This window comes from Cololabis saira, chromosome 21 (assembly GCF_033807715.1).
Source record: "Cololabis saira isolate AMF1-May2022 chromosome 21, fColSai1.1, whole genome shotgun sequence".
In the NCBI taxonomy this organism is placed as follows: Eukaryota; Metazoa; Chordata; class Actinopteri; order Beloniformes; family Belonidae; genus Cololabis; species Cololabis saira.
Window position 1 is genome coordinate 16,058,299 of NC_084607.1, and position 15,873 is coordinate 16,074,171.

The 15,873-nt window shown below is 42.6% G+C and overlaps 1 protein-coding gene across 2 annotated transcripts in view; it reads left to right on the top strand.

Annotated features, from left to right (window-relative positions):
- The window catches only part of srcin1a (SRC kinase signaling inhibitor 1a), a 117,018-nt gene extending 101,228 nt beyond the window's left edge, over nt 1–15,790 (top strand). The window contains exons 15-19 of one of the 2 annotated variants that reach the window (XM_061711992.1): nt 25–286; nt 1,187–1,326; nt 1,438–1,590; nt 6,094–6,231; nt 9,802–15,790. In XM_061711992.1, coding sequence (XP_061567976.1) covers nt 25–286; nt 1,187–1,326; nt 1,438–1,590; nt 6,094–6,231; nt 9,802–9,804 — 696 coding nt within the window. In that variant the 3' untranslated portion in view covers nt 9,805–15,790. Of the gene's footprint in view, nt 1–24; nt 287–1,186; nt 1,327–1,437; nt 1,591–6,093; nt 8,082–9,801 lie in introns of those variants that run through there. The other variant, XM_061711991.1, reaches the window with a different exon arrangement.
- Nucleotides 15,791–15,873: the final 83 nt, after the last annotated feature.

The following is a 15,873-nucleotide window of genomic DNA, read 5'->3' on the forward strand; positions in this document are numbered from 1 at the left end:
TTTAGCCCTCGTTTCACGTTGCAGGCAGCGGAACGGGACTGGGAGGAGAAGCGGGCCAGTCTTACCCAGTATAGTGCCCAGGACATTAACCGTCTGCTGGAGGAGACCCAGGCCGAGTTGATGAAGGCTATTCCCGACCTGGAGTTTGCTGCCAAGCAGATCAAGCCCTCCTCCAACGCAGCGTCCGCCCAGAACCCCCAGAGTGGGTCAGCAACCCTAGAGCACCGCACCAGCAAACCCCAGCACAAGCTTTCAGCGAAAGACGGGGGATCCAGACGGGGCTCCGGTAGGACTCCCGTGCTTTAGTCGGGATTATTTTCCCTGGCGATCAAGTGAAAAGTTGAAAAAGAAAGCAAAACTGCATTGTCTTAAGGGTTAGGGGTAGAAACTTAGATTTTTTTTTTTTTAACATGTTTCTTTATTGGGTAATCCATGTAAATTATATTACACAATAAACATTTATTTTAAAGGGTTCGAGAGAATACCCCGTTTTATATTTTACCATACACACTCAAAAAAAAAAAATAAAAAAAAAAATAAATAAATAAATAAAATAAAAAATAAATAAATAAATAAAATAAATAAGGACACAAAACTTAACATAACAAACACCCCAAAACACACACACTGCAAAATACGTAATTATAAACAGGTCCCAAAGTAAGTACCGATTACCAATCAAACTCTGACTGAAGACAATAATAATAGGAAAAATAAAGTAATAAACTAAAATACAGGACACACAAAACAGCAGCAACAAAAAAAATTAAAAAATTAAAATAAATTAAAAAAACAAAATAAGATAAATAAATAAAAATTAAAATAAACTGACATAAGAGGAACCCTAAAAAAAATGAGACATGGTTAGCAATATCATACTTCTCTGTAATTAAGTTAAATCAGATGAAATTAATCTTCCAAGGATGCCAAAGAATTAACAAAAGAAAGAATAGGTTCCCAAATATAAGAAAACTTATCAGAGCAACCCCTAATACCGTATTTAATTTTCTCTAAATATAAAAATGACATCAGGTCTTTCAACCAAGAATTGGGAGATGGAGGTTTTTGGTCCTTCCATTGAAGTAGAATACGTCTACGAGCTACAAGAGAGGAAAGAAACTTAGATTTGAAGTGAAGTTAAATAATTTTGTCTCTAAAGACGGGTCACTATTTTTTTTTTTTTCAGATGAGTTAACAGTGCCTCGGTATCGCACAGAAAAACCCTCCAAGTCTCCTCCCCCTCCGCCTCCAAGACGCAGCTTTCCCTCTTCCCCGGGACTAACCTCCCGCAGTGGAGAGCCACTGATTCCTGGAAAAAGTGTAAAGGTAAAATCATAGAAATTCAGACCTTTTTTTCGTGGCACTAAAGCATGCTCCTGACTGTGACTTCATGGATGTTATCAGCTTTTATTTATTTATTTTTTTTAATGCTTTTAGAAATCTGAATCAGAAGAGATTGAGGTGCACAAGCCTCATGTAAAACTGAGGAGGGCCATGTCTGAAAATCCACGTCCTGCATCCACACCCCCGACACTGGCGTCTGGAGAAAGGGACGAAAGTGAAGAGGATAAAATTGCTGCTGAACTGGAGGTACAGTAAACATGATCTTCCACCGGATTCCTGAGCGCTCGCTCGAGCACGCGTCCACACGGGCTGCTTGCAGATATGTTCATCATGATTAGCACATGTTCAGGCAGCAGGTGCCATATGTCGCCCTCCCCCTGGCACGGACAGCCCAGAGATCACATACTGCTCATCGGCACACATCATCACCCAGGTCTAGCAGATCACAGCCACGCAGATGGCTTTGGCCGCGTTAGAGGCACTCTGATAGAACCAGATCCAGCAGTGGCTGACTTTGATTTGTCAGGGGCTGTTGTGTTTTTATCCTGCAAACGCTGACTGTTTTTAAACCTCATTTTTGCCTCTCCAGCTGTTCGAGAGAGTCCCGCTCCGGCTCTCTCGGGCCGCTTCTCTCTCTGTTAAGCCATGCAGCAGGAAAAGCATGCCCCCGTCCAGACTGGACCTGAGGCCTCACAAGGCCCCGGGCAGCACTGAGGTAACATCCTGGCTGAACCCAAACGTTGTGGTTTGGCTGCTCTATTAAGCCTCTGTCGCTGTTCTTAATTCCTGCGCCACACAAACAAATCACCCACTTCTGCTCAGCTGCATCCTCTTCTACACCTTTTGCCTCCCAGATTAGCTTTGTTTGGTCTTCGGTGAGGAAAGAACAGTGTCTGGACTCCAGAACAGAACTTCATTTTCTTTGCAAAGCAGCTGGATTTCTCACAACTTTATTAATATATTGAGAAAATTTGTACAGCCTGACTTAAGCAATCAGTGTGTGACGGGAACACCGTTCGGACAAATCAACAACCTATTGTGGCAACTGTGGGGCAGTGATTAGGCCTGATGAAAGTCAAAGATTGCAGCCACTAGTGAGCGAGTGGTGCAGCTTCCTCCAATCACCTGCTAACTACTTGCTTGAAAGTGCACTTTTTATTCAGGACTCCCAAGATGGTTCCAAGAGTTATATCTATCTTATCCTTAATTTCTATTAACTTCATCTGTAAGCATGGCATGCAGCTAGAAATACATTCAATTTTTCCTAACGTTCCTCTGCATGTGGTTTAAGTGGTTTGGATACATACAGTACAGTACATACGTGCATATCTGCACGTTATTTCTTTCCATTAATGCAGTAAATCTTGTATAATTTGTAGTACAAATACTGTGTTCTGTGATTTTGCTGTTGATTGTGGTTTGTGTGAGCCGAGAGCCAAAAATACATCATCTGATGACTTTTCTGGCATTTTTTGAAAAGAAAATCACCATATTTTGCCTTGTTTTTTTCTGCAGTGAACATCTGTGTCAAGTTTGTGAAGTTCCTGTTCCAGTGTTACCAGTTTACCATGTTCATATTTACACCTCCAGTGCTTTCTTCATTCGTAGGGAAGCCACTTGTCTCCCGTCCCTCACATCGTGTTGACAGAGTGTTTACCAGCGTCACGTCCTACGTCAGAGGAACCCATCAGAGATGTAGCAAGTGTCCCTGTAGAGGAGCGTCCCTCCCACGACCGCACTGGTCGCCACACAGGGCACGTGACTGTTGTTTCGAAGGACAGTAATTCAGGAGGAAGTCAGTATCCGTTCCAGCAGGAAAAGTGCTTTTTGGGTGGAGAATTCAAGAAGAAAGTTGCCCTGCTTTTGACGGAGCTGGAGATTAGGGCGGTGTCTCCCCGAGAGGCCCAGGAGCTCCGGACTACGGGCAAAGCTCTGAAGACTCTAACCATCTCATCAGAGACTCAACAGGTCTCTGAGGCTCAACTCAGTGAACGACCTGTCCTCGTGCTCTTCACAAAGGACAAGACGGTCAAAGAGGCCTACAAGCTGCTGTGTTCACTTCTGCAGCTGTCCAAACCCGTCCCCAAACCCAGAACGAAGTTCTCCCAACAACCAGGCCAGCAGAGCTCTCTGATAGAGGCTCTACAGAGAGGTGTGGAGACGGGGAGCAGCACGCTGATGCTTCAGCACGCAACTGAAATAAAGACGCCGCAGCCGAGTCCGGAGCCTGTCGGTGCCGCTAAGGGCAGTCCTGGCATCCGGAAGCAGGGGACACGTGATGTCCGAGTAAGCACCTACAAGAGGCTGGACAGCTTGGAGGAGACTATTCGAGAGCTGGAGAACACCCTGATAGAGATCAGTGGCTATCCTGATACAGACCAGCTCTACGGCGAAGCCACCGTCAGAAACGTTCCTGGTAACCCGACTTCAGGGGTCAAGAAGCCTCCGGTCCCACCCAAACCACCATCTATGGGTCCAGCATCAGCCCAGGTTCATTGTCTCCTCCTGCTGTGTAGATCTGCTGCTCTATCTTCCTTCTGCACTGCTGGTGACTTGGGGAACTTTACCTTTTGAGCCTCTGATGTCTGCTCCCTGATTGACTCACCATCTAATTGTATTTGAAATTGAAAATATGCAGAGCACAGACAACAGACTCCCTGCCTACCTGTCCATCTGTGCTTAGCGCTTGAGCTGGTGTCCTGCTGAGCCACGCGCCCTTAATTGTTTTATCATCGATCCGTCCCGACACCTGCTCCCTGTCTATGCGTTTAGCGAATTTCATCTCTCGTTACATAAACGTGTTGATAGTGCTACAATCCTGTTGTTTCCTTTTCATTCCCTCCTCTGGACTTGTCATGTCTGGTGAATCAGCCTTACTTTTCACCCCCTGCTTTCTCTTGAAATCATATTTTCCTCAACTAATTATTATTTTCTTCAAGAGTGCTATGTCGAGACTAAATTTAGAGAGTATATTTTGAACTATTCCATATAGTAATTACATCAGAATTTCTAATACCCGATGTGCTTTTAGAAGACAGAGAGAAATAGATTCCTAGTAGGGATGGGCGGTATGGAGTAAAAAATGTATCACGATAATTTCTGGCATTTATCCCGATAACGATAAAAATGACGATAAAAAAAATACCAGGGAATTTATCTTTCTTTCTTTCTTTCTTTCTTTCTTTCTTTCTTTCTTTCTTTCTTTCTTTCTTTCTTTCTTTCTTTCTTTCTTTCTTTCTTTCTTTCTTTCTTTCTTTCTTTCTTTCTTTCTTTCTTTCTTTCTTTCTTTCTTTCTTTCTTTCTTTCTTTCTTTCTTTCTTTCTGGCTCATTTCCTTCCTTCCTTCCTTCTTTTTTCCCTTCCTTCCTTCTTTCCTCCTGCTCTGTCCTTCCTTTTTCCCTTCCTCTTTTCTTTCTTTCTTTCTTTCTTTCTTTCTTTCTTTCTTTCTTCCTTCCTTCCTTCCTTCCTTCACGTACATTGTGCGTCGATTTGACACAGAACCATAAATTCGACTTTACACAAAAACGTCATCAACGGGAATTTATCGTTTTTACCGCGAGATGACAAATTCTTACCGTGGGGAATTTTTTTGACGGTATATCGTGAACGGTAAAATATCGCCCATTCCTAATTCCTAGTACAGATATGATTAAGAAAATAAGACGTTAAAATAAGAAGTTTAGCAGGAATTTAGGACATTAAGACAGATATCTATCTCTAAGGCTAACACCACTGCTTCTTATAAATCTATAATCAGCAAAACAACCAAACAAAAGGTCAGAGGTGTCATGACAGCATCATCATGATACTTGTTGCTCGAGTGCCCCCCCCCCCCCCCACACACCCCCCCCCCCCCCCCCCCCCCACTCAAGGTCGGGCTGCAACACTTGAGTTTCTGTCATGGTGAGTTTTGGCCCTCTGATGTGGAGCCTCGCGGCGTTCCCGTGAGCATGGTTGAGGATTACAAAGTCTTCACACATTATTTCATCACTCCGGATTCAGGCACGTTGATCATTTCAACATGACCCTTCCTCCTAGTCGTGTCAAGTGTTTGCAGCTCAACAAATTCACAGACTAAAACGTTACTTTCAAGCTCATTTACAGTTCAGTTTTAAGTGACACGACTGAAGCGAGCATTTACCAGTTGAGCACTAGGCATACTATACATTTAGTCTGTTTAAACATCCTCTAGATAAGATAAGGAAGGTGGAAACAATCTTTTCTGCCTTAAATTACTGCATCATAGGACTGCATTATTAATTGCATTTGACAGCACTGCAGTTAATATTTTATCAGTTTTCCTCTCAGCTATTGTCTCTGTATGCAGAAGAGGCGCTGTTGGATGGAAATTTGCCTGAAAGTGTATTTGTTTTTGTGCATATTAGAGAAAGTCAATAGAGTAGCTCAGCAGGAAGAATCATTAAGGACAATGCCTCGTGGGTCCTGCTGGGAAGTTAGGCCACGCGACATCAGTTTTCATGCTGAGTTTCAATATTTCATTCTCTGTCATTTTCAGTTGATAGATGGTGAAACGCAGTGAAGTGGACAGTTTATTTTATGCTCACTATCTGCTCAGATCTTAAAAAACTCATCAGTCTCAGTCGACGGGCTTGCTCGTTGGAATCAATGAGCTGATTCGTGTCTCGGCACCGTCGGTAGACGCTGGTGATCCAAACTGAAATGTACAACCACACACGGCGCGTTTATTAACTCTCCTCCTGCTTTTCTTTCTCTGTTATTTTCCTCTCAGAGTGGAAATAATGCCAGCATCGGGAAAGTTGTCCACTCCACAGCTGCGCTGAAACTGAAGCAGCTGCAACAAAACAGCACAGACAAGACTAAAAGTGGCAAAAGAGAGGACTTTCAGAAAAGCCTGGGCCAGCAGCAGGTATGGTTTTAACTGTCAGGGTTAACGCTTGCTAATATGTCTGTAGTCATAAATGACAAACGCCATCTGTACGTATTTGAAGAGGGTTTGCACAGAGATAGCTATTAATCTACAACAGTTGGGAATGAGTCAAAGAACAATAACCTCTAACGGCAAGGACAAATCTGACACCTAGTTCTTCAATATTTGTTGAATATATACATACAAGCAGGTTGTTTGATTTGATCATGTTATTAGAACTTGTTCATCCATGTATGTGCCCCTCTGATCCCTACAAAACATTATTGCACATCAACAGCATCCTCCACCTGTTGACAGTATGGTTTTACTCTCTGTGTACTGTTCCTCATAGAAGTTTGTTCTGCTTTAGCAAGACATTAGATTAATGATGCATTAACCTAAAATAAGTCTTAACCTACTAATAATTAAACAATCCAAAGACATCAGATATTTCAGAAACCTGTTTCTTTAATTAAAAAATTGAGGAGTTGTATATTTTGTTTTCTCTCTGGAGCCTAGCAGAATGGATTTATGACTATTTCAGTCATATTTCATACATTCTTCAAAACTGATTTCCATACGTGTGTTTTAATTCATTTGCTTGATAGTTGGTCGATTTATTCGCGTTTTAAGTAGTGTTTTAAAGTACAGCAGAAGACTGGACCTAAGGATGCTAGATGGCCGCCAAGGGAACGTAATTAAACTGCTGAAGCATGTCGGCCGAGCAAAGCCAAGAGACGACTCTTGGACCATGCTAGTACAGTGGGATAAAAAAAAAAGAAAAACTTAATGTCAATGTAATTTGAAAAATAACAGGAGTGCAGTGAAGTGCACCTAAACCTCCAAATCTGGTTTTAAGACTGCAGAGGAGCGAAGGAGTTAGGCAGAGAGAGATTTGAGAGATGGAGAAGTAACGAGGCTTTGGTCTGCTCAGACTGAGAAGGTTGGGAAGAACCACCGCAATCCCACTCCACTCACAATCACTGATTATTGGAACAGGGCACTTCCTTTTCCACCATCAAGTCTTTCATATTTCCTCTACTCCATGTCTCTCGTCTCCCCTTTTTCCACTTCCTGTAGTCTGCAATTAACGCACGCTGCCCGTCTCTCCTCTTCACCCTCCCTCTATTGGTCTCATTCATTCCCTGAGATGTGGAAGCTAAGTGGGTGCCTACACTTGTCTAATGAAAGGAAAATTAATCCTATTATTTTAGAATGACACTCGCATGACACGGTCTCTTTGTGAACAAACTGTGCAAAACAGCCATTGTAAAAGAATCTGTGCGCATGAATATCCTTCGAGGGACGGCGGACACTCTAATAGTCTGCGGAGAAAGTTGGTGCCAAGCAGCTCGGGAGGAGAAAATACCAAAACAGCACGCTGGATAACAAAGAGAAACAAAGAAGCAGCTGATACAAACAGGCAGCTGTAGCAGACTTTACTTTTACACAAAAGCAGCATTCATCAGGAAAAGTAACGCCCTCTACGTTTGATAAACGGCCCGATTTTTACACGTCTTCATCTCAACGAGCACCCTGTCCGACCTGCAACTGTGAAGATGTCTGAAATCTTTCAGCGGGGCCGCTGAGCAGGTCCCGACAGTATGGCCCACAGATGGAAGGAGCGGAACCTGGCGCTTAAGTCAGTTTTCAGTTCAGTAGAATGAAAAGTGTAGACTTGGCAGGAAAAACTTGCTGATTATCTGCGGCTCATCTCTTCCAATTATTGAGGCGGCTGGCCGATTTACATGCAGCCTCATAAAGCTAATTAAGAACTTTTTGCCACTCTTCGTGTGATCAGTCAACCCCACTCTGCCATCAGCTATGCAATGACTAAAAATACTAAGTACAGCCACTAAAAAATACAATTTCCAAAATAGTAAGTTGGTAATATATGAAGAAAATAGTCAGAAAAAGAAGAAAAAGAGTTACCGTCATCCAGTATTTGGCCATATCTTATGTTTCAATAATTGAGCTAGAACGTAAATATTATTGTTATTAAGTGCACACCGTATTTCACAGTTAAACTCAGACCTGATGACCTTCTTTTTTTTGACTCATGTCATCGTTCTGACAATCAGACACTGGTATCTCTTCTCCGCCTTCGGCTCAAGGTAAAGACGTCTCTTCTTTTAAACCTCTCCTGCTCTTATCTCTACACGTGAGCCGCAGAGCTTTACCCTCCTTCCAGCTCCCCGCGGTGTCTTAGATTGTTCTCTTTTATCTCCTCGAGCCAAATTCCAGTGACGTTTCTGGGGCATTTTGAGCTGGGCAGGGACGAACCCAAGAAATCAGCAGAACGCCCTGGAGCCACCTAGCTCCTTCTTATCCCCCCGACTCAAGAATCACAAAAACACCTAAGTGTGTGAAAATGCTCACTAGCACGTAATGATAGCCAGGTGGAGGGCAAGTTAAGGTTATCACTATGTACCCCTTCGAATAATAGCTCAGTCACATTGACAAGAAGCTTCTGTAAATCCTTCCTATCTCGTATTAAACATTTCCAATGTGAAGGCCATTCAAGTCAATGTGCTGATAAAATAAAAACAGTCAAAACTACAATTTCCCCCTTGTTTACATCGGCAGAGATCAAGAAGGACATGACAATGCAAACACTTTCACAGCTCAGACCTTTTCATTTCTCATTTGGCGTCTTATTTCTTCTGGCAGTCAAACAGGCCAGTTCCAGGGTGATGGGCGTGAGGTGGAAATAGTGGCATCCTGTCCTTAGGGGCTGTCGCTTGGCAGGAAGGCCTGAGAGTGTGAAATGCAGGGAGGCTGCTCTCCCACTCTCGCAGACCAGAATAAGACTGTCAGCCAGGTTTCTCAGGCAGAAGAACAACTCCATGGAAACAGCTGAATGCACAGGCTTTCAGAGTGCAATCGAGCACATGCAAACCTCTCAGCAGTGCAGTATAGCTGCTCACCTGCTCTGCACAACTCACCTAACAAGCCCATTTAAAAAAAGAAACAGGGATTATAATTGGCCGTTTCTTTCCTCTCTCACTATTCCAGGTTTATTTAATCCAGTCCTTTCCATTAACATGCAGAATGCAAACTCTCTCTGTAAGGTGGACTCACTTTAGCAAAGAGAATGTGTTGAATGTGTTTCCATGAAGTTTCACGCCGTTGAAACAGTGCCATCTTCTGGCGCATTCCTACATTACATGAAGGAAATAAAGGTGTGGCTCTGTGTGTTCATGTGGATACTTTCCTCATCTTTAAGAATGAGTATCATTTAAAAGTGGATGGTGAGCAGTGAAGTCTGAGCCGATCTCTTTCACTGTTGCACCCCGTCAGTGGTATCAGCGGTTCAGTCACGATGTGTAGATGGTTGCCTCTGTCATGGCTTGCATCACACATGCTGATATCAGCCTGAATAACAATCTCCTGTCTTTGTCTCCTGTTTTGTTTCTAACCCCCCCCCCCCCTCCACCCCCCCTGACTACATGTCTTCTCTGACATTTGTACCTGCGGTGCGACCTCACCCAACCCGTCACCCCTTGTGAACCTGTGCATCCCCGCACCCTCCGGCCTGCCTGTCTCCTGCACTTGTAACCCGCGCAACAGTGAGCAACCTGTCCGTGTCGAGCCTCTTCAGCCTCCTTCTCCTCCCGCTCACCCGACGACAGAGATGCACACACCTATCTGCCCCTCTTCACTTTACCAGTTCTTTTTAACATCTCCAGAGTTGACCCCAAAATATGCTCTGAAACCTGTGCACTTGTAGATGAGAAGGAGTGTGTATGTCCGCGTGCGAGCATGCATGCACAGGCATGTTTGAGTGTAACAGTGAAGGAAGGTGCTGCAGGGAAATGTGTCCAACCACTACCAGTTTTCAGACTTTAATTTTTCACGATTTCCCACTCTGACCCCTGAACACCTCATCTCTTTACACTCCTGCTCCACCCTCTCCTGTCTTTTGTGTCCCTGCTCCACTTGAAGGCCTTGGAGACCCACGGCGCTGGCAGTATTGAGCCATACGTCTCTGGTTTCAAAGCAGGTATTTTTTCAAGCCGAGTGCCCTCTCCTGCGGCAGCGTTCGCCCCCGCCGTGAGGAAGTGCCCCCTGGAGGGGGCAAAGCCCTCTCTGATAGTCTCGTCGAGCCAAGCCAAGGCCCTCCTGGCGAGTCTGTCCGCCTCTGGCCTCAGCGCCGAGGCCTTGCTCCTCTCCTCCGCCCTTCGTCAGCGCCGCCTTCTACGTGAGCAGCGAGGCTCCTACCTGCCCAGCAGCCAGTCCTCCTCCCCTACGCCCACCTCCACTTCCTCCTCATCCTCTTCACCCACGACCCCTACTCCATCCCTCTCTCCCTCCTCTCCTCCTCTCCCTAGTTCCTTCACTCTACCCTCTGGGCTTGGCAGTTCCACCAAAAAAGGCCTCGACAGCCCTGATTTCAGCAACTGCAAGGATGGTGGCAGCAAGCCCGTGAATTAAGAACCCCCCCCAAAGCATCTATTAGTGATGAATGGAAGGATGAGGACATTGAGGATGCCATTCGAGCATAAACCATGAAGAAAAACTAAACACCTCATATGTTCTTTCAGGACTTTTAGGCTTTTTATTCCTCTTCCATAGCATTGGACTCAGTCAAGACTTCATCATTTCACTGTAAATGAGGTCTGATTTTCCCTTTCAAACAAGATTCTTTCTTTAGTCTGGTTGTACAGTTCCTCTGCACTTCTCCCACACGTTCATCCTGCCAGTCTTTCAGATGTAGAGCGCACAGGCCCCCACCAGCTGCCTGCTTTAAGCTGGTGTGATTGGATGTATTCTCACAAACCTCCATTCAGTGTGTTTATAGTGGTGTGGTTGACTGGTTATAGAGAATAGAGCTGCAATAATCATCAATAATCAGTAGCATCCTGCGTCCAGGTCGGTGTTGCTCACACCTGCATCTCATGGCAGAATGGATGTCTGCTGAGAATATTCAGACATTTAAAAAAAACAAACAAACAAACAAAAAAAACAGAAAAGAAACCATGGGGATGATTGTGGTTTCGGGCGGTTTTGTGTAAAAAAGAAAAAAGAAAAACGGGCACTTTTTGCTTTTCTTGCATCACCTGAGTTGAAAGTTTAAATTGGTGCTATATTTTCCCGTCTGTTTGCACACACTTTAAAGAGTTTACATGATTGTTTTCCCTCCCTTATTTATTCCACACGTCCGCTGTGATATCATGTTGCATATAAATATCCACGTGCACTTCTGCAATAGAAATCATTTCATGAATAATTAGAAAAAAAATAAACATGGTTTCAATTGAGAGAAAAGAATTACAGCAAACAACAAAAGCACATTGTAATGAACACTCCTGAAGCAGCACATCTAAGGCACATCTAAGGCGCAGTGACACAAACGGAAGGGAAAAATGACCTTTCTTAAGAGTTAAAGGGATGATTTTCTCTATATGTGTACTTACTACTTGATTATGACAATCAGGATGTTTCCTTTGTAGCATCTCACAGGCTGTCAGCATCTCTGCACCTGATATCAAGTCCCATCCCAAAGACTCAAGCACACTGGTGGAAAACACACACACACGCACACACACTTTACTGAGCTGATGCCACTTAAATAGTGTTTCACAGATATATAAGAAAAAAAACTTTATCAGCACGTATGTACAAGGCAGATGCAGTTTGGCTCTTGAATGAGCTGAGAGGAAAATGTAAAGTGTATTAAAAAGCACAGCTTTCTCACAGCTACACTACCAACTCAACTGGAACATTCGAAACAGACGAATTAAAAAAATGATACAACATGAAGAAGTTTCTTAACATAAAGTTGCAGAGTATGGGATTTTGTTTCACTATAGTTGGCTACCTAATAAAAATAATCCTAAAGATTTCTGTTGTCAAGAACATGTATATAGGAATATTTAATGATACAGGAATGTTTGCTGCTTTCTCTGGCCCTGAGCTCAGGTGAGACAGACTTTAACAGATCAAAATTTGTAATCATATCTGAATAAAAAAAAAATGAATGCACCACAGAGGGGGACCATTTGACACAGAGTAAAAGTCCACGTATATACTGCAGAATTTAAGTGCATCATTGCGCACAGCATGGTTAACACATCTGTGAAGGCATCCTTACCGCTGAAGGATAAAGATACAGGTTTTGGAATAACATGCATTTTTCTAAATTCAGAAAGATAAGTTCAGTCATAGCATAGCACTGTGGCTATGTAGCAAATGTAAAAAAAATGGCTCACTTTTTCAACAAAAAAAAGAAAGCCAAACTATTTAATAGTTTTAATTCAATATCAAGCTATCAGAGCTATATTAATGTCATCAGCTCTCAAAAGCATCATGTTTCTAGCCTCAGTCCTTTAAGGAAATTTCACTTCATTTTCAACATTGACCACATTATTTTTGTTCTACATTTTACATACTGTCCCTTTTTATGTGGACCCAGGGCTTTTGATTTTTGTCTCAAAGACTCTGGCTCACAGCGACTAGCACAAAGCTTTAAATGTTTAGTGAACGTCCACATGTGCTGCTATGGTTTTATCACTTTATCGCTCTGAGACACATTATTAAGGGCCGCTGTGATCCAAGTTGAAGTTCTGATTATTTAGAGCGCCTCACAGGCCTGTCGGCCATGTCTTACGTGTAAATATTTTACAGCGAACCGTTCTGAAGCTGCCTGTTCATGTGTTTTGCCTCGAAGCTGCCTTTCGGAGGGGGATAAGGCTGAGCAGACGGTCACAGCCAAAGTGATTCTTTTCTGCTGTTCTCCGGAGTGACTGTGTGAAATTGATCCTCTGCGGCGTGCAGATTAAAACATGTACATATAGGCTGGCGACAAAGAGTAGGCAGCGTGAGGAGAGGGTATTAGTTTTGAGGACATGAGTTTGAAGGCTACTTTAATAGTAACAGCTTTAAGTTGCTCTGTCTCCATCGAGAGTGCTTGTGATGAGAGAAACTCAGAGATGAAAAGAGTCAAAGAGAAGCTAATTGGCCGCTCTTTCTCCGTCACTTTGACTTTGCTCTCTTTGGTGTGTGGCCTCTCTAAAACAAAAACTATTTATTTGAAGTTATTATATGACAGTTTTTGCAGGGCCTGAATTATGAACCATATGTGCAATATTTAATAAGCACTGCTGCAGTTTCACCAGGATAGTGCTCTTTGCCTTTTCGTCGTATTCCTGCCTGTTTGTCTTCAAGGACCTGTTACCATGTTTTTCCCAGTGCCTGTATGACTTTCTCGCCAGAAATCCCAGAATGCTCGCGTATTATTAGATCAGCAGCACTGACAGAAGAACACTTTTTACCCAAAGAAGATCCTGAGAGAACTGGCTTGTTGTCGTGTTTTTTCACCGAAAAGGGAAAATAGCTCATGAAAGGCAGTGTGTCAGGTTGCAGCGGTGGCTTTTGAGCAAAATGGTCCCTGAGCTCTAACGGTGTGTAAAACTGCAAGCGCACAGCACAGCAGGCGAGCCTCACCCAGGGTGCACTGCAGGTTTAAGCCCCGGGTGTCTTTATTGAGTGAAGTCATGGAAAAGAAAAAAAAAAAAGAGAAAAAATTCACTCACTCATGCTGTTCCACTTTCAAATCTATAATTTTCTGAGTTAAACTTGCCACATATGCATATGGTGAGGGCTGAGGAGGAAGGCTGCACACGTAGCAGTTTTCCCCAGCTGATGTCGGAGATGAACCCCGTCACAACTGCGTGACGATGCTCTCCGGATTTTTATTTTAGTGTTTTATTTTCTTTTTCCTGTGACGAGTGTTAATGGGCTGTGAACTCAACATGGCCGGAGGCTTCAGGCATGTCGAACACACTCAGCGGACGCCTCTGGCAATCAGAAAAACTCATGCAAACTTGAAATCAAACATAAATATACATATATAAATATATCTAAGTGAGATGTTTGTGTATGATATTATAATTGTGAAGAAAATGTGATATATATATTTAGGCCTAGATTCAATTATATACTGTAAAATGTCATCATCTCTTCTGTTTTATATATTAGTGACCATTTTGTACAGATTTTTCTTTTTTAATTCATTGAAAGAGATATTACATTTCACACTGAGATTATTTATTCATATGGAGAACATTTTTATATTTGTTTAAAATAGCTGTATAGATTACCGTTAGCCTCTGTAATATACACTGAAGTTCATTTTGAAATGCTAGGATTTTCTTTACAGACTCTTGAGTCGGATCTCATGTAATTTTGACTTGTTAAAAGTTGTCCCTGTAAATGCTTGTCCAGCTTGTCTGCACCTTTCGCTCCCCTAATTTGAAGGGTGACCGTTGGGTACGAGAGGCTGGACCAGTGCCTGTGCGTAGGGGCTCATTTTGCTCCTATCATTTTGTCTGGAAGTGTTTTTTGTTTTGTTTTATTTTTTTCCTGCTACATCCTGTATTTGTGATTCAGGTCAGACATTAAAGGCCTTGGGGATGGTCAGAAAACACAGATATCGTGGTTCCGGTTGTGAAACGGGCACAAAAGTTCTCTAGATGCTTGGCTCTTTGACAAAAGCGAGTGACTTGGCTTTAATTTGTGTCTGTGTCACATGTGTGTCTGCATGTGGACAGCATGGAGTAAAGATGCTCTTTGAAGGGTTCAGAGGCAAGAAGTGGATGTAAATTTAGTGGCTCACACTGCTCCAGTTTGTGGCTTTAAGTAGCAGTTAAGCTAAGCTATAGAAGTTGTAAAAACCACCAAGATGAATTAATAAGGGAATCACATGGAACTGTATTAATTTTGCCATTTTTTTTTTTTTTTAAAGAACAAATCCATTCTATAGTATGTATATGAGATTTTTACATGAATGTGTGGATGTTCAAAAATCTTGGCATCAAAACTAGAAAAATCAAAAGTGACTTGTAAATAGGCCGAGTCATTCTTAGTGAGTTCGACAAATTGTTATGTCCAAAAGATGTTTTATTAATAAACTATGAAGATGGGTACAAAGGTATATACGAAACAATGCATGTATAGTCTCAAGCAAACGCACGGTGCAGTTGATTTAAAAAAAAAAAAAAAAAAAGGAAATCTAAAAAAAAATACCGTCTACATGTTTTTTCTCAAAGATGTGAGAAAGCAATAGAGATGAAGAGGTGGATCTGTGTTAGAGGTTTACAAATACAACGAATGACACATTATTTTGGTGTCTGTAACAGGCATGTTCAGTCTTACTGTGAAGTTACGTGACGATGATGATGATGATGATGATGATGATGATGATAGTGGACGAGAATGTTGGACATCTAGGAACCGGAAAGCTTGAGCGCACCCCAAAACAGAGACGTCGCCAGTGAAGACGTCCTCTTTCACAGAGTGATTCTCCCATTTGTAGAGTAGTGTGATATAAGAACTAAAAAAAATTAAAAATAATACAGAAAATAGATCTATGACATAATAATATATCAAATCTAAACGCCTACTGATACTGGAGATTCTAATTTATCAGTGTGGATGCCATGATATTTTGTGAGAAATGTGTGTTTTTCCTGTGAGAAGACAGCAGGCGGTTGAACCTGCGTTCTTTTGTACATAATTTGCTGTGATTGTGTGTCTAATAAAGTGCAGCTCTCTTGTACAGTCTGATCTCGCGTTGTATTTCTTGGTGTTGTGACAGGTTCACCCTCAAATATTTAAAGAAAACACAGACACAAAGGCTAA